The 26,331-nt window shown below is 54.9% G+C and overlaps 2 protein-coding genes and 1 long non-coding RNA gene across 13 annotated transcripts in view; 2 read left to right on the top strand and 1 right to left on the bottom strand.

Moving 5' to 3' along the window:
• The first annotated feature begins 1,121 nt into the window (after positions 1–1,121).
• Positions 1,122–13,429, top strand: HSPBP1 (HSPA (Hsp70) binding protein 1). Of its 2 annotated transcripts, none has more exons than XM_057711120.1 (8): positions 1,122–1,214; positions 1,541–1,840; positions 3,892–4,096; positions 5,805–6,029; positions 8,843–8,998; positions 9,089–9,185; positions 9,657–9,768; positions 12,965–13,429. In XM_057711120.1, exons 2-8 carry the CDS (start codon positions 1,637–1,639, stop codon positions 13,037–13,039), a joined length of 1,074 nt encoding a protein of 357 aa, XP_057567103.1. In that variant the 5' UTR covers positions 1,122–1,214; positions 1,541–1,636; the 3' UTR covers positions 13,040–13,429. The 2 variants fall into 2 exon arrangements, with proteins under 2 accessions (XP_057567103.1, XP_057567102.1); XM_057711119.1 differs by having other exon boundaries at positions 1,136–1,214; positions 1,544–1,840.
• LOC130838270 (uncharacterized) lies at positions 13,280–17,552 on the bottom strand. Its single transcript, XR_009049647.1, has 3 exons — positions 17,409–17,552; positions 13,514–14,398; positions 13,280–13,403 (listed from the first exon to the last, which is right to left on the bottom strand). It is a non-coding gene; the product is annotated as an uncharacterized LOC130838270 (long non-coding RNA).
• PPP6R1 (protein phosphatase 6 regulatory subunit 1) overlaps positions 16,215–26,331 on the top strand; it is a 22,603-nt gene continuing 12,486 nt past the window's right edge. For 8 of the 10 annotated variants that reach the window (XM_057711114.1, XM_057711110.1, XM_057711108.1 and 5 more), the window contains exons 1-2: positions 19,191–19,211; positions 25,769–26,001. In XM_057711114.1, the coding sequence (XP_057567097.1) occupies positions 25,775–26,001 (227 nt within the window). In that variant the 5' untranslated portion in view covers positions 19,191–19,211; positions 25,769–25,774. Of the gene's footprint in view, positions 16,776–19,189; positions 19,212–25,768; positions 26,002–26,331 lie in introns of those variants that run through there. The other 2 variants (XM_057711113.1, XM_057711112.1) reach the window with 2 other exon arrangements.

The raw sequence follows: 26,331 nt of genomic DNA, 5'->3' as shown, positions 1-26,331 counted from the left end.
ATAGGAAATGAATACTATAGAGTACAGGGGCCCAGACGCTGGTCTGATAGATATCCGCCTCAATGCTACAAACACCACACACACGGACACACACACACACACACGGCTTATGTTTGGTCTTTCCACCTGTGTCCAAAAGATCACCCAGCACATCCCAGACCCAGCAGTGTGCTCAACATATCTGCGACTGTGGACCCCACTAAAGTTGAGTACAATCTTTTCCTGGAGTGTGAGGGCCTCTTACTGAAGACTGGAACTAGGATTTCTCTAAGCCCAGCCCAAAGCAAACACCTCCAAAGACCAGGCACATTCCCAGACCTGAGCCCCAAATCGGGTGCAGGGAGGCCTCGAGCCGCTTAAACCACTTTGCCCGGGCATTTTACTTACAGGCTTCAAAAGTCACTTCCTCTGCACCTGGCAAGACCCAGGGAAGATCCCGTGAGGGAGACGCTGGGTGAGAAGAGGGGTCCGCACAGGTGCTGCAGTGGGGAAAACGCACAGCCTCCTGCGACCCAAGAAGAAATGGAGGCCAAGAGTGGGGTGGGACAGGCCAAACTCTGCCTGGGCCAGGTATCAGGGGTGAGAACCCAGGGTTCCAGGAAAAGACGGAATCGGGGCCCAGCTGGAGGGGGACCTGGCCCGGAGGGTACGGGACCCACGCTACTAGCAACCACAGGGTGGGGCGGGGCCAGGAAGGGGGCGGGGCTTCGAGGGGAGCGGCGGGCGCCCCGGCACAGGGGCGGGGTTTAGCGGCGAGCGGGTGAAAGGCCTAGAACAGGGGCGGAGCCTAGAGTGGCTGGGCGGGGCAGAATTTAGAACTGGGACGGGGGTAATGGGTATGGACCGGGTCTAGCCGAGACAGAGCCAGGCCGGGGGGCGGGGCCTACAAGAGGGCAAGGGTGGAGCTTGTAATGAGGATGAGGAGGTGCGCCTCATTAGGGGCGGGATCCGGGCAGGGGGCGGGGCTTAGGCTAGAGCGTGCGCGCCAGGGGCGTGGCCTAGGTGAGGGGCCGGGCTGAGCGCAGTTTCCCAGGTGGGAAGGACTTCGGAACAGGGAGAAGTGGCCTCACGCCCAGGTACCGCCCTAAGCTGGTGTCAGCGCCGGGAACTTCCGGGAGAGACCTGCGTGTTTCCGGTCAATATGGCGGCGCCCAGCATAGTCAGGTGTGGGCGAGCTTGTCTTTAGTAGCGGCGGCGACACGAGGGCCGGGGAGGTGAGGTCCGCCCCGCTCTGGCTCCTCTCTTCGGAGAGGAGGGAGGAGACTTGATACTAGGGAGACCAAAGGGAGGGCTTGTTGCTCTGAAGGCTGGACAGCGGGGTTGCTAAGAGACGGGAAAGACTGCGGTGGAGATGGAGGAGGGGGTTGCTAGGGAGAGTGGGTGGGGCCTGTTGCTAGGGAGGAAGGAGGGACTTGTGACTTTGGGGAAGGGTCCTGTCGGTATGCGGGAAGAAAAGAGGGCTGTGGTTAAAGGGGGTGTGGGCAGAGTGGCTTGGGGTCATGGGGGGCCGCGGAGCTCCCCTAAAACGCCACCTTCTCAGCAGACCCCCAGGAGTCGTCTCGTCAGGACGCCGGAGCTACCTCAGCGGTGACCATCCCCTACCCCAACACATTCTTCTCTTCTTCGGAAACAGCCCATGTCGGACCAAGGCTCCGGGGGCAGCCGCCTTCCCCTGGCTCTACCGCCAGCCTCTCAGGGTTGTTCGTCAGGGAGCAGCGGCTCCTCGGCGGGCGGCTCGGGCCATCCCCCGCCCTCGCGAAACCTCCAAGGGTTGCTGCAGATGGCCATCACGGCGGGCTCTCAAGAGCCAGAGCCCCCTCCAGAACCCATGAGTGAGGAGGTAAAGGGTGGGGACCCAAGAAGCTGGGGTGAGGGGTGTGGGGATAGAGATATCTGGGGAGGGGCGGGAGTCCGGTGTGAAGGCATAGGAGACTATTTTTGCTGACAGGGTTACTATAGACTGAAGGTCAGATCCCTGAATCCCTGCGCTGTGCTGGGAGGCAGAGTAGCCTCATGGTAAAAAGAAAAAGCAAGGACTCTCCAGAGCCAGGCAGACCTGGGTTCAGCATCGTACAGCTGTGTGACCTTGGGTATATTACTTCATCTTTCTGAGCCTCAGGTTCTTCAGTCTCAAGTTGATGTTGATGATAAGAATAATAGGAGTACTTCACAAGGTAGTTCTGAGGTTCCAGTGGAAGCAGGGCTCAACGCAGCGCCTGGCACACAGGCAGTGCTCCTGAAGGCAGCAGTATATTCTCATGAAGAGCACAGGCTCTGTGGACAGACCACTCAGGTGTGACTTAAGGCTTTGTGGATGGCTGACTGTGGGACCTTGGCCAGGTCACACTTTCCTGTGCCTCCATTTTCTCATCTGTGAAGTGGGAATAACAGTAATACTTCAATCACGGAAGGTTGTTTTGGAGATTAATAGCCATATTTGTTATACATGGTGTTTAGTTGGCGATGACAATTATAGTATACAAAATATAGTGCTAATTCAGTTGTATCCGTGATGTCATTGAACCTCTAGGACCATGAGGTAGGAAACAGGCATGGAAAGATTAACATCTTGCCCGAATTTATCCAGGACTGAGAATACAGAGCCTTCATATGAACACTTAACATGGAGCCTGCCCATCTTAAAAAAAAAAAAAAAAAACCAGCGGCCAGTTCTCAATGCTTATTTGACTACTAGCAGCATTTGATTGCTACTCTCTCCTCTTGAGCTCTTTCTATTTATTTATTGGCTGCGTTGGGTCTTCGTTGCTGCACACGGGCTTTCTCTAGTTTTGGTGAGCCGGTGCTCCTCATTGCCATGGCTTCTCTTGTTGCCAAGCACAGGCTCTAGGCCTGGGGGCTTCAGTAGTTGCGGTGCATAGTCTCATTAGTTGTGGCTCATGGGCTCTAAAGGGCAGGCTCAGTAGTTGTGACGCACGGGCTTAGCTGCTCCATGGCACGTGGGATCTTCCTGGAGCAGGGATAGAACCTGTGTCCCCTGTATTGGCGGGCAGATTCTTAACCACTGCACCACCTAGGAAGCCTCTGAGCTCTTTCTTCATTTGGCTTCTGGGAGCAACGTGGTTTTCTGGTTTTCATCCCACTCACTGGCTCTTCTTCCCCATCTCCTCTGTTTGTTTGTCCTCATTCTCCAGCCTCTTCATGGTGGAGCACACCAGGACTCTCTTCCTGTGTGATCTCATGTTGGGTTGAGGTTTTACTCCGATGACTCTCAAATTTCTATCTCTAGGCCAGTAGTTCTCTCCGGGGGGGGCGGTTTTAACCACATTTGGCAATGGGCGGAGACATTCTTGGGCATCACACATTGGTGGGGGGGTGGGAGTGAGGAGTGGGGGCAGCGCTGCTGGCATCTAGTGAATAGAAGCCAGGGATGCTGCTCGGCATCCTACAGGGTACAGGATGACCCCCCACCACAGAACAGTCGAGCTCAGTGTCAGTGGAGTGGAGGCTGAGAAATCCAGATCCAGGCTGGACCTCCTCCCTGAACTTCAGGCGGCCGACTCACTGGTTTGCCCTCGGTGTGTCGTGGATCCCTGAAACTTAACAAGTTCCAAAATGAGCTCTAATCTCTAGCCCTCTCACTGCATACCTGCTCCTCTTGCAGTCATCCCCGTCGCCTTCTAGCTGTTCAGGACAAAAGCCTAGGTGTCCCTGACCCCTCTGTTTCTCCCCTGCCCCACAGCCGGTCTCTCCGTGGATCTAGTGTCTGGGAAGGAGTCTGTCCCTAGAAAAGGTGCCCGGTGCACACCTGTTGATTGAAGGACACTCGGCTCTCAGATGCTGGCTGTTATTGTTAATGGCTGTTACTCCTGAGTTGATGATTGATAAGCTTTGCTTCTTTCCCCCACCTCCCCATCCCGCCTCACCTCCCAGAGGCGCCAGTGGCTGCAGGAGGCCATGTCGGCCGCCTTCCGGGGCCAGCGGGAAGAGGTGGAGCAGATGAAGAACTGCCTCCGAGTGCTGTCCCAGCCCATGCCCCCCTCCGCGGGCGAGGCTGAACTGGCCGCTGACCAGCAAGAGCGCGAAGGGGCCCTGGAGCTGCTGGCCGACCTGTGTGAGAACATGGACAATGCTGCAGGTAAAGCCAGGCCTGGCGTGGCTTGCCCCCGGCCACCAAGGTCCTGCGCCTTCTGCCTCCTGGTCTCCCTTCTGTCTCTTGCTTCCTCCTCCTCAGCCCCAGGTCCTGCTGCAGCCCAGCCCTTGTCCTTTGTCTCAGGGACCACACAACCAGCCTCCTCCCCCGCCTCCCAGCCTCACCCCTCCAGTCTGGCTCCGACTCGGGCCCTGGGTGTGACTGCTCTGTCCCTCCCTGCTTCGTCCACTTGCCATCAGGAGCAGTGATGGCACCGGGTTCAGTCCACCACCTCCCAGAAGGTCTCTGAAACGGACCGTTTCACCCTAGTCTGCTGGGAGTCCATTGCCACTCCCTAGAGTAAGAGACTGTGAGAGACAGGAGGTGGTCCTGGATGGGGTAGTCAGAGGAACCCTCCCTGAGGGGTGACATTTGATCAGGGACTTGAAGTGAGGGTGTGAGTCATAGGATTAGCTTCTGGAAAAAGCATTCAAGGCAGAGGGAACGACCAGTGCAAAGGCCCTGAGGTGGGAACCTGTGTAGGAACAGCAGTGAGGCCAGCACAGCAGAGTGGAGTGAATGAGGGGTGAGGGCAAGGAAGGGACGCTGGGCATACAGGGGCTCACGGGCGAAGACTGGTGCTGTGGGTTTTATTCTAAATGCCGAGAAGCCAATAGAAGGATGAGTGGTCGCTTCCACTTGGAGGGGTGTGGGGTGGTTGTAGATGGTGTGGATTTGTCTGTTCTGGACATCAGTGGTGTACAGGCATCTGTTCAAGTTTCTGCTTTTGATGCTTTTTGGTCACATGGTAAGTCTATATTTAACTTTTTGAAGAACTCAAAAAGTTCTTCAGAACTCACCAATACAGAAAACAGGTGTTGGGCTACAGTTTGTGGACGTCTGGTGTGGTGTGTTCTGTTTTTTTTTTTAAGAACTTTAAAAAAAATTTATTTGGTTGCACTAGGTCTTAGTTGCGGCAGGTGGGCTCCTTAGTTGTGGCATGCAAACTCTCAGTTGTGGCATGCATGTGGGATTTGGTTCCCAAGGATTGAACCCGGGCCCCCTGCATTGTTAGCACAGAGTCTAACCCACTGCGCCACCAGGGAAGTCCCAAGCGTGGTGTAGTCTTCTCCCTTAGGGGATGTTCTGATTGTCATGAAGACTGGGTTAGAACTGGCATTTAGTGGGCTGGAGGCTGGGACCCTGTCCTGCCAAATGCTGACATTGTTGAGACACACTAGCCTTGGTGGGACCCACAATTGGATGCTTGGAGAGAGCCAGCCCTTGGAGGCAGGCTCACCTCTGCCTCACCTAGTGTATTTGTCCATTTGGGCTGCTGTAACAAAGCACCACAGACTGGGGACTTAAACAACAGAAATCTATTCTCTCACAGTTCCGGAGGCTGGAAGTCCGAGGGTTGGTTTCTTCTGAGGCCCTTCTCCTTGGCTTGTATACGGGGGTCTTCTCGCTATGTCCTCATGCGGTCGTCTCTCTGTGCATGTCTGTGCCCTAATCTCTTTTTATAAGGGCACCAGTCATATTGGATTAGGCCCCATCCTGTGACATCATGTCACCTTAATCACCTCTTTAAAAGTGCTGTCTCCAGATAGAGTCACATTCTGAGGCCCTGAGGGTTAGGCCTTCAATGTAAATTTAGGGGGAGCACAACTCAGCCCATCACACCTGGCCTGCCTGCTCCCCTCTCTCCACACAGACTTCTGCCAGCTGTCCGGCATGCACCTGCTGGTGGGCCGCTACCTGGAGGCGGGGCCCGCGGGGCTGCGGTGGCGGGCGGCGCAGCTCATCGGCACGTGCAGCCAGAACGTGGCGGCCATCCAGGAGCAGGTGCTGGGCCTTGGCGCCCTGCGCAAGCTGCTGCGCCTGCTGGATCGGGACCCCTGCGACTCCGTGCGCGTCAAGGCCCTCTTCGCCATCTCCTGTGAGTGTCCTGGGGACTGCCGGGGAGGGGTTCCGGTCCCCAGGGCCAGCCCACGGATCTGCTCCGGGGCAGAGGGAGAGGGGCCTCGTGTGTTGTGTTCGTTTATCCCCAGTACCTGTCGGGGCTCTGCTGGGTGCTGGGAACAGAGCTTGGAGCCTGCCACGCCCCCCGATGGTCAGAGAGCCAGACCCTCACGACAGAGGACCAGGCCCAAGATGAGTGCTTTTAGGCCCCTCAGGGCTCTTGGTCTGGGCACTGTTGACATTTGGGGCCCTGACCACTCCTTGTCATGGGGGTCCCCTTGGAGGCGGCTTGAGTGTCCTTACAACGTGGCATCTGGCTTCTCCGGAGAATGCAGCCCAGGACACAGGCAGGGCTACAGGAACTATCAATACAAATCCCTTTATCTTTTTTTTTTTTTTTTTGTACCTCTTAAAACCCACCCCTGTCTTGTCCCTTCCCCCTTCGCTCTCCTCACTGGTCATCACTGGTTTGCTCTCTACATCTGTGAGTCTGCTTCTTTTTTGTTATATTCAATAGTTTGTCTTATTTTTTAGGTTCCACATATAAGCAATAAGATTCCATATTTGTCTTTCTCTGTCTGCCTTATTTACTAAGTGTAATACCTCCAAGTCCATCCATGTTGTTGCAAGTGACCAAATTTCATTTTTTCTTATGGCTGAGGCTTTTATCTTTTTAAACATTGATGTAAAATTCACATACCTATTTTAAAGTGTACAATTCAGTGTCTTCTTTCTGGGGGGGTAGGGGTGGCTGCAGGGTACGCCATTGTGTGGCAGCTGCCATTTGGAAAGTGCTTAGGACGGGCCAGCCCTGGTGCTGGGAGCCCTTTGTGTGGTCGGTCTTCCTGACTGCCTGGTGCACAGAGGTTCACAGAGGTTCACCCTCCAGCCGCAGACCAAGAGAGGGTGCGATGGAGGAGTGTGAGTGAGAACTGCGGAGGAGGTGGGGGGAGGAGGGAGTCTCCGGGGAGGTGCATCTCAGGCTGCGGGTGCCTAGTGGGCTGAGCCCAGGGACGCTGCTCAGCATCCTGCAGCGCACAGGGCGGCCCCCAGGACACAGAATGATCTGGCCCCACGTGCCCGCTGTGCCCAGTGGAGCAGCCCTGGCGGGGGGGATTGGTTGCTCCTAGATACGTCGGGAAGGCGGAGCCAGTGGGCTGCCCTGCCTAATGGAGGTGCAAGGTTGGCACGTCTATCCTCTGGTCCTTTTAAATTGAGTCATATTTTATTTAACCCCATATATCCAAATTATTATCATTTCAGCCTGTCATTATAGGGAATATTAACAAGATACTCTACATCTTTTTTTTTCACACTACATCTTTGAAACCTCGTGTACATCCTACACGTAGAGCACATCTCAACTCAGGCTGAATTTTCAGCGGTCAGCGTGGAGTATAGTTCTAGTGAGGGGACAAAGTTGAGCTTAATGGGAACATATTGTAACACTGCTTCACTTTTTTAACCTAAATCGAAATGAATTAAACTCCAATGAGATTAACAACTCAGGTCCTCAGTGGCACTTGCCACGCATCAGGTATTTAGTGGCCAAGCGTTTCTGGGGGCTCCCCCATCTGTCCTGGCCTAGACCCTGCCCAAGAGCAGGCGCCTGCTCGGATGTGCACCCTGAAGGCTGGTTCTTTCATCCTTGAAGGCCTTCCAGAGTCCCATCACCCTCACGATGTAGTCTGGCTCTCTGGGTCTTAGTTTCCTCATCAGTAAAATGGGATTCCTAGGTCACTCACCTTCTAGGGTGGTTTTGAGGATTAAAAAGAGATAATGTTCCCATCAGTGGATGGATGGATAAACAAAATGTAGCATATTCATACAATGGGATACTATTCAGCCATTAAAAGGCATGAAGTATTGGGACTTCCCTGGTGGCACAGTGGTTAAGAATCCACCTGCCAGTACAGGGAGCACAGGCTCAATCCCTGCTCTGGGAAGATCCCACATGCCAAGGAGCAACTAAGCCCATGCACCACAACTACTGAGCCTGCGCCTTAGGGCCTGTGAGCCACAACTACTGAAGCCTGTGCTCCTAGAGCCCATATTCTGCAACAAGAGAAGCCACCACAATGAGAAGCCTGTGCACTGCAACAAAGAGTAGCCCCTACTTGCTGCAAGTAAAGAAAACCCTGGGCACAGCAACAAAGACCCACTGCAGCCAAAAATAAATAGATAAATATTAAAAAAAAAAAAAGCATGGAGTATTGATTGATTCATGCTGTAACTTGGATGAGCCTGGAAGACATGCTGAATGAAAGAAGCCAACCACAAAAGACCGCATGGTGTATAATTCCATTTATAGAAATGTCCGGAATAGGCAAATTCATAGATATGGAAAGCGGACTAGTGGTTGCCGGTTGGGGGAGGGACTGCTAACAGGTATGGGGTTCCTTTTGGGAGTGCTGAAAATGTTCTGGAGTTAGACAGTTATGGTCAGCCAACCTTGTGAACATACTAAAAACCACTGAATTGTATACTTTACAAAGGTAAATTGTACAACCTGTGGAATTACATCTCAATTAAAAATACTTAAAGGTAATGCTTGTGAAGCTCGGGCGCATAGAAATCGATGGTGATTTTGGTGGTGGTGATGATGGTGGTGATACTGATGGTGATACTGGTGATGATGAGGGTGATGGTCCTGACGGCAATGATTGTGGTGTTTATGGTGGTGATGGTAGTGGTGGGGTGGTAACGATGATGACATCGGTGATACGGTGGTGATGGGGATGATGGTGGTGACGACAATGGTGGCGGTGGTGACTGTGACCTCCTCCCCAGGCCTGGTCCGGGAGCAGGAGGCCGGGCTGCTGCAGTTCCTCCGCCTGGACGGCTTCTCCGTGTTGATGCGGGCCATGCAGCAGCAAGTGCAAAAGCTCAAGGTCAAGTCGGCGTTCCTGCTGCAGAACCTGCTGGTGGGCCACCCTGAGCACAAAGGTGGGGCAGCCAGGGCAGGGAGCTGGGGTGGTTCCTGGGGGGGAATGCACGGGAGAAGGGACTGCCCCTCTGACCGTGGCCCTTCCCCAGGGACCCTGTGCTCCATGGGCATGGTCCAGCAGCTGGTGGCCCTCGTCCGGACAGAACACAGTCCCTTCCATGAGCATGTGCTTGGAGCCCTGTGCAGGTGCGCTGGGGCCCAAGAGGACCGGCCCCCATAGGGGATAAAGGGTTTAGGGTCAGAGAGGAGCAGGAATCACGGTGTCGACCCCCCCCCACCCCCGAGCCTCCGTTTCCTCCACTTAGGAGGCTGACACAACCGCCTGGGGAGGAGGGGGAGAGTCTTTCTTACGCTCATACTCCCCCACCCCACACACAAAGTACAAGCAAGTTAGAGTCTTACACACGACAGGATGGAGCAGCTGAGCGAACAGGCAGCAACTCTCACGTGGGGTCAGCTCCAGGCTGGGCGCTCTGCCAAGTGCCCTGTTTGTACAAGTCTCATCAAAGTCCCTGAGGTGGGGTGGGGGCAGGAGTGAAGTGCACGTTGCAGATGGGGAAACTGAGGCCCAGGGTCCGGGAGCGGCTTGCCCAGGCTCCTGTGGTGGCGGGGGCTGTGCAGAGCGAGGTCCCACAGATTGCTCTCCTGTCCCCGCAGCTTGGTGACAGACTTCCCCCAGGGCGTGCGGGAGTGCCGGGAGCCCGAGCTGGGCCTGGAGGAGCTTCTGCGGCACCGGTGCCAACTGCTGCAGCAGCACGAGGAGTACCAGGTACTGTTGGTGGGGGGGTGGGGGTGGGGGGCTGCCAGGGGACCCAGCCTGGGTTTTGCAGGAGGGGCCAGCCTGGTACCTGCGTTCCAGGCCTCTGTGGTCTGTTCGCCCATGCTTTTGTTTACATTCTCTTTTCAATTTGTATGTTTCTGTAGTCGTCATCCCGCGAACATTGACTGCCCCCCTTCCACGTGCCTTGTGCTGTGTTAGCACCAGGGGGACGGCAAGGAGAACCAAAAGCTCGGGGTTTCAAGAGTTAAAGAGTTAACAAAATCTTTTTTTTGGCCAGCTTGTGGGATCTTGGTTCCCCAACCAGGGATCGAAAATGTGTCCCCTGCAGTGGAAGCTCAGGGTCTTAAACCATTGGACCACCAGGGAAGTCCCCCAAATTCATTTCATTATTATCCAAGTTATTTAGTATCATTATTTACATATCATTCAAATACTTAAGTATTTATTAGCTTGATAAATAACAAGAAATGATAAATAGCAACCAGTTAAATATTTGATTAAATAGGTAAGTAACAAATATGTGATAAATAACAACACATTAGCTATTTAATTAGATAACAGATAATAAGTGATAAATAATGAGCAATGAATAACTCACTAGATAAACAGATAAACCAGTGGTAACAATTCATTAGATATTTAATTATATAGATACTAAGTAACAAGTGAGAAACAACAGCTCAGTTAATTAAATCAATAAGTAACAAATAAGTGATAAAGAGCAGCTAATCATATATTCAGGAGTTATTTACCTGTTTCGGTGATTGAGTGATGTAGCTAACTGTGCCTCAGTAATTTATTCAGCCGTTTTAGCACTGCTGAGACACTGGCGCTTCAGCAAAGCCGGACACAGCAAACCTGCGGCCCTCTTGGGACGTCCATTCTGCTGAGATCATTCCTGTATGGACGCTGTCAGGCCTTTACAGAGGGGTGCTGGGCGCTGGGTGTGAGGAGCGGGGAGACTGGGAGAGGCACAGGGCTCGCCCCGACCTTGCCACAGGAACCTGTGGCGATGTGTGCCTGTGGGCAGCAGGGGGCACCCCGGCCCTGGGCTGGCCTGTGGTCGCGGCCGTCCTGGCCTGATGTGTCCACGCGTTCGTTCCCTGGGCCTCTGGTGTGCCAGACCCTGGTACCAGACCATGGGGACCAACCTGGTGAGGGAAGCATGTGAACTGGCCAACATGCCATTTTTTTTGTTTTAAAAAGATTGTTTTAACAGCTTTATTGAGCTATAATTTACCTATATTTAAAGTGTGCAATGTGAGAAGTTTTGACATATGTATACACCTGTGGAAACCTTCATTTTTCCATCAGGGGCAGGTCACCCATGTCCCAGGCCCCGACCTGGGCACTGGGGACTTGGTGAGGGGCAAAGGGTTACAGCCTTGGTTCTCATGGGGCTCATGGGGTAACAGATAAACATGTAGACAAACATACACACAAATATGTATTTATAAACTCATATCTATATACACATGCAAGTGTAATATGTGTATATATGTAATTTAACATATACTGTTTTGTATAATATGACATGAGGGAGTTAGAGCTACAGTGAAGAAACATTAAACCAGTGAGGGGTTAGAAAATGGTGGGCTGTGATATTTTAAGTAAGGTGGTGCATTTAATTCCTAGAGCTGCTGTAACAGAGTACCACACACTGGAGGGCTTAACACAGAAATGTATTCTCTCACAGTTCTGGGGACTAAAAGTCTGAAGTCAAGGTGTCAGCAGGGCTGTGCTCCCTCTGAAGGTTCTAGGGAAGAATCTTTCCTCGCCTCTTCCAGCTTCTAGTAGTTGCTGGCAATCCTTGACGTTCCTTGGCTTTTTGATACATCCACCACTCCGATCTCTGCCTCTGTTTTCACGTGGCCTTCTTTCTCCCCTACGTGTCTGTGTATCTGCATCTTAGAACTCTTTCCAGATATGTAAATAGAGGTCTGCTTCAATTTCAGTGTAATTCAGTATTATAATTGCATAGTATTCTCTAAAGTGACTACATCATGATTTAGCCCGTCCTCTTTTGTAGGTATTTTTGTGGCCCTGTATAGAGTTAAATTAAATTTCACTAGTGCTTTTTGAATGTCCCAGAGTCACGTGGTTCAAAATTCAAGATGCTCAAGAGGGTAAATAGTGAAAAGTTTCCCTCCTACCCCGACCCTACCCACCCAGTTCCTCTTGTGGCCTTCCTAAGATATTCTGTGCACATTCAAGGAGATGTGCATATCCGTTTTCTTCTCCCTCTCTTCATTTTTTGTAAATTCGGCCTATCCTGGCCTCTATTCTGCTCTTGCCATATTCCCTTTCCTAACATCTCCAGGAGTGCGTTTCCTGTCGGTGCCTATGGCTCTATCCTCTTGGAGTTTTTTTGCCACTCTTTCACCACTACCAACTCTGCTAAAAGAATGACCTTTTACACAAGTTACTTTATATGTATGAGTATGTCTATAGAACAATTTCTAGAAAGGGAAAGGCTGGGTTAAGGTAGGTTAAAGATGAAGTTACAGGGTTTAAGGGCCATGTCCTTAGCTGTTGTCAAGTTGGTCTCCATAGAAGTTGAACCAGTTGACACTCCAGCCATGAGGGTGCTCAACTTTCCCACATCCTGGCCAGGACAGGGTATCTCAAGCCATTTGACCTTTCTTCAAGCTGATTGGTGAAAAGTCATATCCCAGTTGAGTTTACATTTGCATTTGTACCCTGAGTGCATTTTTCCTTTTTTGTGAACTACTCATTCATATCCTTTGCCCATTTATCTAATGGATGGTGGTTTTGCAACTGATTCATTAAAGCTCTTGAAGTATTAAGTATGTTAGCCATTTCTGATGAGTTGCAAATATTTTTCACCCCAAATTGTTGTTTTTCTTTCATTTTTGCTTCTGGCATTTTTTTGCTATACATATACCTTTTAGGTTTATGTGCTCCAATCTATCAGTGCTTCTTTCTTGGTGTCTGGAGTTTGTATCCATGGAAGGCGTTTTAAGTAGGGATTAGTAGGGGCTGGTCATTTCTGGGAGTTAGAAAGAGCTGGAGGGGGCTGATGTGAGCACAGACCAGTAGGGTGAGACAGGAAGCTTCTTAGGTGGTGGGCGGGAGGGAAGGCGAGCCGTTTCTGGGTGCAGAGCTAGCGTAGGCAGGGCCTGGCCTCTGCACTCAGGGCTGCCGATCTCGCACCCCAATCCAGGAGGAGCTGGAGTTCTGCGAAAAGTTGCTACAGACCTGTTTCTCTACCCCGACGGACGACAGCATGGATCGGTGAAACCCGGGGGCTTCTCTCCCCCTCTTCGTGGGAATCCCAGGCCTCCTGCCTCCCCCTCACCCATGAAGCCCTCTCCCAAAGGAGAGCAGGGCCTTGTTGGAGCCGTGCCGGGGCGTGTCAGCCCGTCTCTGCTCAGCCCGCTGGAGGGGCTCTGAAAAAGGCACTGGCTCCTTGGACCCCACCTTTCACGCACTCTCACTCCATTCCCCCTTCTCGTGTCCACACTGCTCTTCCAGTATAGGTGTTTCTCCTCCTCCACCTCCTCCACTGCCACCTTTGTCACCTCCCCTGGAGAGTGCCTTGGTTGGGGAGGAGGGCACGACCTTAGGGGACCTGGGAGCCTTGGAACAGCAGCAGGCGGAACCTGGGAATAAAAAAATTGTTGCTCTCAAGGCCAGAGCCATTGTCTTCTTTCATCCCTCTAGCCTCTCTGGAGAGCGAGCCCTCCTCTCTGGCCCCCACCGTCTCTGCTACCTGCTCCTGCGTTGAGGAACCTCAGCATCAGACCCCAACGCTGCCATGCCTAAGGCGGAATCCAAGTTCTTTCCCAGCATGCCGTGCGGGGGCGCATCACGTGGCTTCAGCTCTGCCAATCAGAGCTCGCTGTGTGCCGCTCTCCAAGCGCTGCTGCACAAGGCAGGAGCAGGTGCCCGAGGGCACTGCCTGCGCCAGGAATAGAGGCCACTCTGGGTGCCCAGGGCTGGCCCGAGGTTGGGTGTGGGCTTCGTCCCGATAGGGAAGCGCTAAGCCTTTTCTCCAGCCGACTCCGAGATTGGGGGACCTGCAGGGGACAGAGGGAAACTGCCTCACCTCCTTTAACAAATTCCTTTTCAGTTTAGCCAGAGGAGCTTTCATTTACAGCCAAGAGTCCTGACAGGTGGTATGTTTCAGACGAGGAAGCTGAGCCCAGGGTGGTTGATCCCTGGTCAAATTCATAGCCAAAATTTAGACCTGGGCCAATTTCAAAGCCATGCCCCTCCTCCCTATACCCTAGTTTCCTAGGCCCATTGAATGCCAGACTAATTCCACTCCTGTGGAATTTAATTTTACGGGAAGGAATGATTATTTTTTCACTCCCCTTCCCAAATTCAGGATAAATTGAAAGGTAGCTGCAGGATCCAAGAATTGGAGATAAGATATCACGTGTATTGCTTTTAGAGCAGATCCGAGAAAGCAGCATTGGTCTTGCTCCCACTTCACCCAGCGTTAGATGTAGTTGTCTGTCTGGGCACAGGCAGTACTGGAGAAGCACAGTCCTTCCCCTTGGGTGCAGGCAGCAGGTCAGAACACTGGGCGGGCTGGCTCCAAGAAGAGGGAAGCTGGAGGGCTGAGCCAACCCGGTAAATCATTCCTCAGCCTCTGGAAGGGGTGGAGAGGCCAGAAGAGACAGTAAGCAATGTAATTTTCTCCATGTGGAAATGTGAGCAATGGGGAATGAGTGCTCCCACCAAACACCTTAAGAAGCTCCCTCCAATTCTAATACAAGTAACAGCATTGCCGGCCTGCGAGTTCGACAAAGTAGAGACCCAACTTCAGTCCTAAGCCCCGGCAGCTTCCCAGGTTCTTGGAGATTGACTTTGTCAGCTTCTCAGGTTCCATTTGGTGATTGAATATGGCTAACCCCCTGCCCCTCAGTTCCTGAGTTTGTGTGTTAAAACAGTGTGGCAACTGTGCAATCATATTGGGGAAGAAAAGCAAGCAAAATGCTGCATAAACGACAAAAGAACCTGGTGTAGAAGATGATTCAAGGAACAGAAGGAAATGCCTCACAATTGCTTCAAGCTGTATAACAGTAGGAACCTGGGCCTATTTTTAAACAGGACCTCAAAGATGAGAAGGTAAGACTGGCAAACTTAAGCAAACAAATTGAGGACTGTGGTAATGAATAAATTAGGTGGTTCAACAAATATCTGCTCCCTCTCATTGCACCTCCATGAGATAAGCACACTTCCTCACCAGCCATGGGTGGGGTGTAGGTGCCTGCCCCATGACTTTGGGCTTGACCCTGTGACTTGCTTTCACCAATGCATGGTGGCAGATGTGAGGCAACCTGAGACTTGAAATGTGCTAACACAATTGGGCTTGATCTGAGGTGCCTCTGCCTTTCGTATGAGATGGTGCCCTGGGATGTCCATTGGCACCCAGAGTATGAGAGACATGGGGAACAGAATGAGCCTCACCGACCTTCACACACGCAGCCCTAAGCTGTGAACATGATAGGTTGTGGTTGCCTGTCACTCAGCAGTAGCTGAGAACACCACATGCAACAAATACACTGGAAATAGCAAGGACCAGAGACACGGCTGTAAAATGAAATTACTGACATGTGGTAGTCATCAGCTGCAGGTAGAAATGACACACATTAGAGCCATTAGAAGCGAACAGAATTTTGCATTTGTGAATGCAAAACTGACATCCTTGAAATAGCGAACTCGATTAGGACTCAGTAAACATGTCCCTGAAGTGGAAAAAGTAAATCTGCGAGTTAAAAAAAAAAAGCTGAGTCCTTACAAGCACTTACATTGCTGATTCTTTCAGTGGGCCTATGTAACATGGCAAGAGGAGGCTCTGAAAATTGAGGAAACTGAGGCTCAGAGCCAGATGGGACCTTAAAGAACATGGACACAAAGTCTAGGAGAACCCTTCCAGTCGATGTTGTTAGAGGATGTTTTCTGTAGCAGCTGGCAACCGTAAAGACATGGCCAGGGCAAAGGCCTAGAAGTGGGACTGAAATCAGCCCGAGGTACAGAGAAGGAAAGCATCGAGAGAGATCGCGGCGGGACAAAAGCGCCTGGCCGGGGTTGGAGAGAAAACCCGAGGTGGATTCCTCAGGAGCCGACCCCGGAACCAAAGCAGGAATGTGATTGGAGGAGACAGCAAGCGGATTTCCAAAGGAAGCGAGGAGATAGAGAAATCCTGGAGCAGGATTTCCTGTAGACTTTGGAACGGAGTCGCAGAGAAACTTCGCCCTACCGTGCAGTGGGGCCTGCGCATTGGGTTGCCTGGGTTTACTCCGGGAGAGACCGTTGGCACAACGCGGCGCAAGCGCATTTGAGGCGGAGTTATTCTGGCTGGGCGTGGCCCGCGGCGGCTGGCCCAGCGCGCACGCGCACTGCAGGGCCCGGGCGCGCGGCCTCCGCACACCTGCGCACCGAGACGGCGGCGGGAGGGCGGGGCCTCCTGCGTGCCCCACTGCTAGGGGGATTGTGGGATAGTGGCGGACTGAGCCGGGCGTCGGAGGCCTTGAAGCCGCCTGCAAAGCTCGGGGACCTCGCGGGTTTGGGGAAGGGGGCGGTGGAGGAAGTGGGCCTCGGCTTCCGTCAGCCGTTGCTCAGCACTGCGGCCTGTTCGGACTACGGCCTAGGACACCTTCCGTGACCGGCCCTTTCTTTCCGGCGGGGCGCCGGGCCGGCGAAACCGGGGCGACTTCTCAGCAGAGGGCCTGCGCGGGCCTCGCGACCCGGCCAGCCCCCCTCGGCCACCTCACCTGCGGGTCCCGGACCCCCGCCCCAGCCCGACCGGCGCTGACGCCCGAAACTCTGCAACTCGGAGCGCGAGGGACCCCCCCCCCAGGCCCGAGACGCGTGCGCGAGCCCCGGCGCCAGCGCCAGATCCGGCCGCCGCCCCCCGCCCCCGTATACCGGGCCCCTGAGGAGGGGCCGGAGCCGCCGGCGGCGGGGCGGGGGGGGCGCCCCGATGAGCCCCGAGTGCGAGGAGCCGCCGCCCCCCCGCGCAGGTGAGCGGGCCGCCCCGGGACCCTCCCCGCAGTCCAGGCACCGAGTCACCCTCTCCTCCCCCGAGTGCCCCGCCCAGGTACCCCTCGAGTCGCCCCACGTCTTCTTTGTCGGACCCTGCACCTCGTCCATGGTGGCTCCGCACCTCAGGTCTCTCCCCTCAGGCGCCCCAGGTCTCCTCCTCTCTCCCGTGAGCCCCCAGGTCTCCTCGTCTCTCCCCTCGTCTCTCCCGTCAGCCCCCCAGGTCTCCTCGTCTCTCCCCTCAGCCCCCCACGTCTGCTCGCCTCTCCCCTCAGCCCCACTAAGTCTCTGCCCCTCAGTCCCCCACGTGTCCTCGTCTCTCCGCGTCCAGACCACCCTTCCTTCCCCTCTCAGGCCCACTCCCCTGCCTCTGTGTCTCCTTTTCCCCCTTTTCCGCATCCCCTGCCTACCCTGACTTCAGCTCCTCTGAAGCCGCGGGTGCCCTCTCTAGTGTCCCGGTGCTTTCTGCCTCTGACCCCCCATCCCCCCGCGACTGCGCCCCCACTCTCGGATTCCTCTCGCCCACTCCCCCTCCGACCCTTCCCCAGAACGCCCCTCGCCCTCCCTTTCTCCGCCTCCCCCCCTCCTTCCCGATGCCCGCCTCCGACTCTCACCCTTGGGCTCAGGAGACGAGGGTGGTGGGGCTTTGCCTGCGCCCTGACCGCGGCTCCCTGCCCTGCCGTCTGGCCGTGAGGAGGGCAGGGAGCCGGCCTTCTGTGGAGCAGCCACCGCTCTGTCCCCTTTCTGTGAGCTGAGGCCTGCTGAGGGCAGCGGGAGGACCTGGCGCTGGGCACCGTGGGAGGGAGGGACCCGCTCATGCCCTGCCTGGGGGAAACAGGCAGAGCCGGACAGTCACAGTGGCTGGTGTAGTGAGAGAGGTCACTCAGGGCACTGTGGAGGCCACAGAGCGGAGGGACTGGTGAGACTGGCTCAGCGGGTAGCTTTTTCTGTCTAGGAAGGATGAGTAGGAGTTGACAGATGGAAAGTGGGAAGAAGGGCCTTCCGGATGGAACAGCACGTGCAGATATGTGAAGGTGGGAGCCCAGGAGTCGTCTGTGCGCCTGTGGTGCAGATGTGCTGGGAGGGAGGGGGCGGACTACCTTGGTCAGGCTGCTTGTCCGGGCCCTTGAACGTGACCCGTTAGGGTCTCTCTTGCTCGATATTTTACACACCTGTGTGTCTGTGCTGAGGACACAGTCATTACCGGTAACACGAGCCTGAAAGGTGGGATGTTTCTGGAAAGGAAGAGGTGTTGTCAGGTGTGGGACGGGCTTCAGAGTTGTAAAGAAACTTTAGTGGGGTGTAGAGTGGTGCTGACATCACGCCCTCCTCAGGGTGGTTCTGGGGATCAGTATGCTGTTTGTAGACGTCTGTAGCAGAAAGCAAGGCACAGGAGGTGCTTTTAGGGTTACTGTTTAGGTGGGGATTATCTATTGCAGTGGTTCTCAACTGGGGGCGATGGTATCCCCCAAGGGGACGTTTACTAACGGTGGGAGACATCTTTCTTGAGTTGTTACAGCTCAGGGGATGTTACTGGCATCTGGGGGGTGGAGGCCGGGGTGCTGCTCAGCTTCCTCCAGTGCAGAGGGCAGCCCCCCGCAGCACGGTGTTTTCCAGCCGCAGTTGTCGGTAGTGCTGCTGGGGAGAAACCCTGCGTTCTTGCCTGGGTGTTGTATAGTTGCGGCTTCTTTGCTCTCTTGGTACCGTGAGTGGCTGTGTGTTCTGAGTTGTGTACTTTCATTTTCATTTACTTTTGTGTTTTTGGTAGTTAGTTTTGTTGGGATATCTACTGTTTCTTTTCAGTAAGAGAGAATCTGCTGGTTTCCCCGCAGCCCACTCTGGACTCCAGTTTTCATTAATTCAAGAGGTATCTCTAAAACAGCAAGGCCCTACGGTATTCAGTATCCTGGCATAAACCGTAGTGGGGAAGAACATGAAAAAGAATGTGTATATGTATAACTCAGTCACTTTGCTATACAGCAGAAATTAGTACAATATTGTGATTCAATTATACGTAAACAAAAAAATAAATTAAAAAAAAAAGAGAGAGAGAGAGACAAGTATCTTTAGCTATGGGCCTGGCCTTATGCTGGGTCCTGGGAAATTGGCATCTTGCTGTGGGAGGCACGTGACCGAACAGGCAAGTCCTGTCACGGAGCACTCAGATGCCGTCATAGTGTGACCACGGAAGCTGTGGAAGTGTGGAGCAGGCCTCTAACGCAGTCAGGGGAGGCTTCCTGGAGGAAGTGGTGTCTGTGCTGAAGCCTGAAGGACCCAGGAGGAGCTAGCTAGTCAAGCTCAAAGAGCTGGAGGGAAGGCAGAGGGAGCAGCCGAGCCAGGGCAGAGGCGAGGGCACAGAAGAGCAGTCAGGTGTGGCAGGAGTGTTAAGCGCCATGCGGGTTGCAGCAGGAGATGAGGTGAGAGAGGCCTGGACACCTTGGTGGAAATGAGAAGCCTGCCCGGCATCCCTGCTCCTGAAGGGCACTTGGGCAGGCTTAGCACCTAGGGGGTGGGGACACACCTTCCTTTCCAGGCTGAACCACGGTTTCCCTCCAGCTTTGGTTTTGTGGATCTTCCCATGGGAAGTGCATTCTTACAGTGACCGCGGGGTGTCTCTCAGGGAAGAGACTGAGGCTCAGTGGAGTGAGCGCGCTTGCCTAAGGCCCCAGAGGTTGGAGTTTGGAGAGGCAGAATTGGAACTCAGGCCTTTCTGACTTTGGATCACCCTGTAACACTTACATTCCACCCCTCTGTTTTCCAAGGGCTATTTCAAAATCTTCGTTGCTCTTTTCCCCTTAGAACCCGTGACTGATCTAGGAGATGGCCCTGAATGAGAGCTTTCAGGGCCCTCCTCAGTCTTTGGCCAGGTATTCCATTCTCTTCTGTTTCCTAATTGTTCCATCCCCTGGGTTGGACCAGAGCTGCCATCTCTCCTGAGCGAGTGTAGTCGGGGCCAGAGGGAGGAGATGGTGCCCCTAACGGCCCCCCCTGCCCCCAGCTTTCCTGAGCCACGGGAAGGTCCCAGCCCATCGTCCCACGTGGCCTTGGCCAAGCCCGTCTCATTCTCTGGCCTCTGTGGCCCCTCCTTCCAAATGGGTGTCCTGCCGCTTACCTTGCTGGGTCTGTGTTGGGTCCTGCTGTTACCATGGTCCCGTTCCTGGAATTGGAAGTCCCCCACCCCCATGTCATTTCAGATTTGGCTGAGAGCGGACGGATTGGGGGTAGTTAGAGGGCGGTGGTCTCGCTGTCCTCTGACCTGCTGGGCCGTGCAGGGGGCTGGGGGCTGGCCAGCCAGCAGCGGGTTCTTCCCTCCTGGGCCTTGCCTGGCGGCTGTCTCCTTAGGGGGCCTGTGGTGGCCGAGGGCAGCAGCGCCAGCAGGCCTGGGATGGCCTCTCCCAGTGTTGGAGTCTGTGCTGAGCCTCGGGCATCTCAGGTGGCTGCCCCAAGGCCCTCCCAAACACCTCTGCACACTTGACCTCCACTTCCGGGTGCTTCAGGGCCAGGGCAGGCGGTGACGGGGTGGCCGATAAAGGATCAGCCCACGGGCTCCCTGGCAGGCGGGGCTGTGTGTGGACCGATGGTGGCAGCAGCGGGGACGCTCTGTGGGAGCTGTCGTCGGGCCCTGTAGGAGCCTAGGCAGGGCCAGGGGCTGGAAGGCGCCTGAGAGGGGCAGCTGGTGTCGGAGGCCTGAGAACAGCGCGTCAGAGCCGGAAACGCGGGGCGATGGTGCAGAGCTGGCGGGGAGAGAGGTAGTTTTCGTTTTTAATGGCTTCCTTTCTCATTTACAGTTTCCCCTTCTTCCGTTTGCAGCCAGAGTCATGGTTTTCAAACGGTCGCTAAAAACCAGTGGTAGTCACTTCCGTTTTCTTGACGTTTGCTGAAAGTTGCAAAGAGTGGGGGCAGCGGGGTGTGTGGTGCCCACCAAAGTACTTGAGTGACCTCAGTCTCTCAGGCAAATGGGGCGTTTCCTCAGGTCTTTGTTTTTAGCGCCAACACCCTGGGTAGTGGCTGCTCCTTCTCTCCTGCTCAGAAGCATCCGGGCTTTACCCCGGCGTCACGGACAGATAGGAAGGGCCAACACCTGCTGAGCACCTGCTGTGTCAGGACCGCCGGCCTGACCCAGCTGTTCTCATAACATGGCCCTTCCTGATGGCTGTGTCCCCGTTTCACAGATGAGGAAACAAGGCATTTGGATGCCAAGTGCCCGACCCATGTTCACCCCCCTAAAGAGAACAACACCCACCTCTCCTGTCTAGTTCCAGGGCTTCCAGGAAGTTCCATTAAATGGAGCGTGGGATTGACTGTCAGGACTTGAGGCCACAGTGAATTGAGAGTTTGTGGTCAGGGAAAGGGTTTTTCTCTTTTTTGTGTTTTCTTTTTTCTGCTTCTCCTATATCTGCATCTTTGTCCTGTGTAGAGGTTGAGAACTGATGTTTGTAGGTTACTGACTACCGCTTGACTGCATCTGATCTGTGCAGCCTCTTCTGATTTTCGGAGGAGGGACCTGAGGTTCTGAGAGGTTTTTTTTTTTTAATTGAAGTATATGGTTTTGTTTTTTAATGAATTTATTTATTTATTTCTTTATTTATGGCTACGTTGGGTCTTCGTTGCTGTGCACGGGCTTTCTCTAGTTGCAGCAAGCAGAGGCTACTCTTCATTGTAGTGCTCGGGCTTCTCATTGCAGTGGCTTCTCTTGTTGCGCAGCACGGGCTCTAGGTGGTGGGCTTCAGTAGTTGTGGCACACATGCTCAGTAGTTGTGGCTCTAGGGCTCTAGAATGCAGGCTCAGTAGTTGTGGCGCATGGGCTTAGTTGCTCCCACGGCATGTGGGATCTTCCAGAACTAAGAGTTCCCTGCATTGGCAGGCAGATTCTTAACCACTGCCCCACCAGGGATGTCCCAGGTTCTGAGAATTTAAGGGGCCACCTGGTTTCTGAGGGCCCTGCAGTCCACACTCCACACACCTGCTAGCCCTCCGCACCGCACTCTGTTCTCCATTAAGCCAGCTTTGGGAAGGAAGTCCTCCCTGCTGTCTGAAGCAGGTGGGAGGGTGGAGGTGGGAGGAACGTAGCCTGTGCCCTCTATCCAGGTGCTTTGGAAGTGTGTGGGAGTGCCTCAGCCTTGAAAATCTCCTCCTCTGGTCTGGAGAGGGTGCTGAGTCCTGGTTCTGCTTGGCTCGACCCCTGCAGGTTCCCATCTTCTCAGCTCCGAAATGGGAATAATAACAGTGCTGTACCCAGTGTCTTGATTAGAGATACAGTGCCCTGCAGGTGCATAGGTTCTCTGCAGGGGTTGGCAGGGCCCTGTCCCCCAGCTCTGGGGGGCCTGCTTAGCTCAGGGACAGCCTTGGCAGTGAGGGTGGGGAGGGAGGACCTGACAAGCCTCAGCCTCAGCTCTGCCCTGGCGGCTTGTCAGCTCAGGGCATCTTGGACACAGAGCAAAGCCAAGGCCTGGCCCTGTCACTGTAGCCTCAGGCAGCTTTGGTTTTGTTTGTTTTTGATAACGGTTTTTTTGTTGAAATGTAATTCGCATACTGTATATGACTTACCCATTTAAAGTGCACAGTTTGACAGTTTCTAGTCTATTCACAGAATTGTGCAACCATTAGTCACCACAATGGATTTTTAAAATTGAGGTATAATTGATAAAATTGTATACCGTTGATTTTAGAACTTTTTTTTTTTTAGAACATCCTTTTCCCAAAAGGAAACCCCATACCTGCTAGCAGTTGTTCCACCCCCCCCCCACCCCCCCACGTCCACCAGCTCCTGAAAACCGCTAATCCACTTTCTGTCTCTATGGATTTGCCTTTTCTGGATGTTTCGTGTAAATGGAGATAGGCGACATGTGGTCTTTGGTGATTGGCTTCATTCATGCCACCTGGGTGGCCTTTTGACCTCTCTAGTCTCCTCATCACTGAACGGAAGTCTGTGGTGTAGAAAGAGGTGGCGTTCTTGCCGTGGCAAGCTCCTTGTCCCTCGGACCCAGGCCGTGGCTGCCCCTTGAAGTGATTCTAGTCCCAGGTCCACCCGACTCAGGAGACCCATCCAGACCCAGCTGTCTCTTGAAGGGAAGAGGATCGTGGAAGGGTCCCTCAGACATTTGGGAGCTGGGCTGAAGTGGGGAATTGCCCTTGTGCAAAGGAGGGTTTCTGAGCACTTGCAAAGTAGGGGGCGCTGCCTGATTTCCTTTTGGAACAGTGGTCCTCACTCCAACACGGGGACCCACAGTCAGCACCTGGTTCAGCCCACTCCTTCCTCCCTCCCCAGCCTGCCTGCCCTGGTGGTCATCCCCACCCCACCCCACCTCACCTGTGTTTGTAGCTTATAGGGAGCCTCTGAGGGTGGCTGGGGGGAGGCAGGGTGGGAGCGGTTCCCTTTACTGATGCCCTGACAGGTCTGTCAGCCTCCTGCCTCAGGAGCAGTGTCCGTGGGAAAATGTGGGGTATCTTTCAGCCAATGTTTCTGAGCCTGTATCACGTGCCAGGTTCTGTGCTGGGTGCTGTCCAGGGTGCTCACGGCAGCCCAGCGAGGAAGGTTCTCTCTGCATTGTCCACCAGCTCATCAGGGCACATGCAGTACAAGTGCTGTACAGGTCTGGACGTGTCACACAGCTGGTGGACAGAGGTGGGGCTGCGGGGAACCTGGACCCAGCCTTCCTCCCTGAACTCAGAGATGTCCAGCGAGTAAGTGCTAGATTTGGAGCTTAGTGACCCACTGAGCCCCACAGGGACCAGGAAAGAGCTGGCCTTCAGCTCCCTGGAGGTGTCAGCTGATGAGAGCCAGGTTAGGGAAGGCTGTAGCCAGGGCAGAGCCAGTGCTGGCACCAACTTGGGCCTGAGCTCACTCACTTGTTTTGTGAGTATTTATGGGCGGTGGCTGGGCTCCAGTGAGTGGGACAAGGCCCCTGCACTCTGAGAAGTTACCTCCTGGGGCTTGGGCGCCAACTCCACAGTTCACCAGCCCCCAGACCTTGGTGTACCTCAGTTTCCTCACCTGTAAAATGGGGTCATCGGTTTCTTCCTTGGGGGCGATTGTAAGAGTAGGTTGAGATCATGGTTGTGTGGGCCTGGGAATGGTGTCGGGGTGCAGCTAACATTGTTTGTCCACCTCTTGTGTCTGGCGTGTTTTCCATAGAATGCCCCCACTCCTGCAGACCCAGAGGCCTAGGGCTGAGAGCAGTGATGTCACACAGGAGGCTTCTCGGGGCTGCAGGCTGTGGAGGAGATGCACCCTGAAGTGGCAGTCCCGGGGTGATGTGTGAGGAGCCGGGCCAGAGCTTGTTTGGGGACCAGGGTGGTACCAGAGGACATGGCGGTACCAGGGGACATGGCCTGGGTTCGGCCAACACGTGGAATTGGGTCGGCCAAGGCAGGTATGAGAGAGCCTTGTGTGCAGACTCAGGCAGGACTGGGATGGTGAGTGCTGGGGCACAGGAGATCCTGGGTGGGGGGCTCCCAGAGGTGTCTGCTGCTGTCTCCTGAAGTTGTGGCTCCTTCACTCCACCTCCAGCCGTAGGCTGCCAGAGCTTAGGAACAGACACGAGTCCCGGCAGGATTGCTGCAGATTTAGAGCCACTGGTTCCCAGTTACTGAGAGGTCACCCTGGGGGCAGGGAGGAGATAAGTGAGGCTCCCGAGGAGGCTGGAAGCAAGCGCTGGGTGCTGGCCATGTCTTGAAGGAACAGAGGGTCAGAAGGCCAGTCACTGCCCGTGGCCACGTGTGCTGCCTGGCTCTGCCCCACTTTCAGCCCCAGCTGCTTCCTGAGTTGAGTGTCTTTCTCCTCTGAGCGGGTGCCCTGACTGGCAGGCCTGCTCTCGGTGGTGGGGATGGTGTGGGGCAGAGACGCCAAGGGAGGGCTTTGTAGGAGAGGGACTGGTGTGTGTGTCTGGGAGGTGCTGGGAGGAGCATCCTGGCCTCTGGGTCTGTCTTCAGTGGCCTCTGCCCCAGGTGGTCTTCACGAGGCGGGTGACGTGCGTGCGCTCTGGTCAGTGTCTGCGCGGTGCTCAGGGGGCCCAGCTTACCCGGGTGTGGTTGCCTGCTGTACGGTGGGGTGACCACAGCCCCGTCTAGGGGCCATAGGCACAGCGCCCAGTGCATGGGTGACCCGAGGGGCAACGAGTGGCCTGGGAGCTGGCGGCCAGCTCAGGGTGGGTCTTCACCCGGTGGTCTATGCTGGGAGCCTGTAGAAATCTTCAGAGGAGCAGCCAAGTTCACGTGCGTCAGGGGCTTGGATCCACCTGGCACCTGTCAGTGCTCCACATGAGGTGCGCCTGAGGTCAGTGCCGGGTGGTGTGGGCCACAGCTAAGTGTGCAGGGTCTCCAATGCTGGCCAGCCGGCTGCCATCCTCCAGGTGGTGGGTGCTGGCTTTGCCATCCTCCTTGCTAAGGTGGTTCCCTGTCGTGGTTCCTTTTGGCCCCCAGGAGTGGCTAATTTGGGAGCCACCACCCCCATCCCCCCCAAACGTTTTCTCTTCCTGTGGTAGCACAGGCAGGGGGTCAGGCGTGTGTGTGTGTGTGTGTGTGTGTGTGTGTGTGTGTGTGTGGTGTCCAGGCAACCGGCACAGCCTGGAGACATCACAGACCTCCCTCCCTCTGTGCCCGCTGCACACCCTGCACACAGCATGGAGATTGCTGGGCTGGGTGGCAGCCGGGCTGGCTGTCATGGGCATTTTAGTTTGTTCGGCAAATGCGGGTGGAAGTGAGTCTGTTGCCAGAGGTTCCAGGATGAGCACTGTTCCAGCCTCAACATGGGGTCAGTGGACAAAGGCCCTGGGGGATAGGCTCATGGTGGCTCCACGCACAGTCTTGGGGCTGTTTTCCATGGGCCCTGTGTGTGGTCACACCTGGGGGTCTTCCCCAGGCCAGGGGGCTGGGCAGTGGGCAGGACAGTCACCCATAGGGTGGCCCTCGCAGGCTGGGAGGTGGAGGGAGGCAGGCGGGGTTGGAGCCCACGTGTGACAGCCCCTGCCCGCAGGGCGCCATGTTTTGGAAGTTTGACCTGCACACGAGCTCGCACCTCGACACGCTGCTGGAGCGAGAGGACCTGAGCCTGCCCGAGCTGCTGGATGAGGAGGACGTGCTGCAGGAGTGCAAGGTCGTCAACCGCAAGCTGCTGGACTTTCTGCTGCAGCCACCGCACCTGCAGGCCATGGTGGCCTGGGTCACCCAGGAGCCTCCAGCCAGCGGCGAGGAGCGGCTGCGCTACAAGTGAGCCCCGCCCCATTGAGTCCCCACGATGGGACCCCCCGACTTGTGCGTATTGTGGACCCCCGTTTTTGGTACGGGACTCCCCAGACACCCTCCGGATGGAGGGAGCGGGACGCACCCGAGGCCCCTCCTACAGCCGTTAGGGGCGCCGCGTGTGGGCCGTCTGTTTCATTGGCCCAACACCCCACCCCCGCTTTATTTCCACGGTTTATTGAGTTGGATTTTTGTTCCCTTTTTGGAATGTGGGCAGCACGAGGCCTGTCCCCTCACCCCCCACATCCCCAGTGCCCAGCGTGGTGCCAGGCACTGAGGGTGTGTGGCTGTGCCCCT

The sequence above is a fragment of the Hippopotamus amphibius genome, chromosome 16 (assembly GCF_030028045.1).
Source record: "Hippopotamus amphibius kiboko isolate mHipAmp2 chromosome 16, mHipAmp2.hap2, whole genome shotgun sequence".
NCBI classification, from domain to species: Eukaryota; Metazoa; Chordata; class Mammalia; order Artiodactyla; family Hippopotamidae; genus Hippopotamus; species Hippopotamus amphibius.
The sequence above is the reverse complement of the archived record's forward strand: the minus strand, read 5'-3'. Positions and strand labels throughout refer to the sequence as shown.

Excerpts from the sequence above, each read along its gene's own strand:
- HSPBP1 (XM_057711120.1), top strand. The coding sequence starts at position 1,637 with ATGTCGGACCAAGGCTCCGGGGGCAGCCGCCTTCCCCTGGCTCTACCG. Across the intron at positions 1,841-3,891 it reads CAGAACCCATGAGTGAGGAG|AGGCGCCAGTGGCTGCAGGA; the intron begins GTAAAGGGTGGG and ends CTCACCTCCCAG. Across the intron at positions 9,769-12,964 it reads AGCAGCACGAGGAGTACCAG|GAGGAGCTGGAGTTCTGCGA; the intron begins GTACTGTTGGTG and ends ACCCCAATCCAG.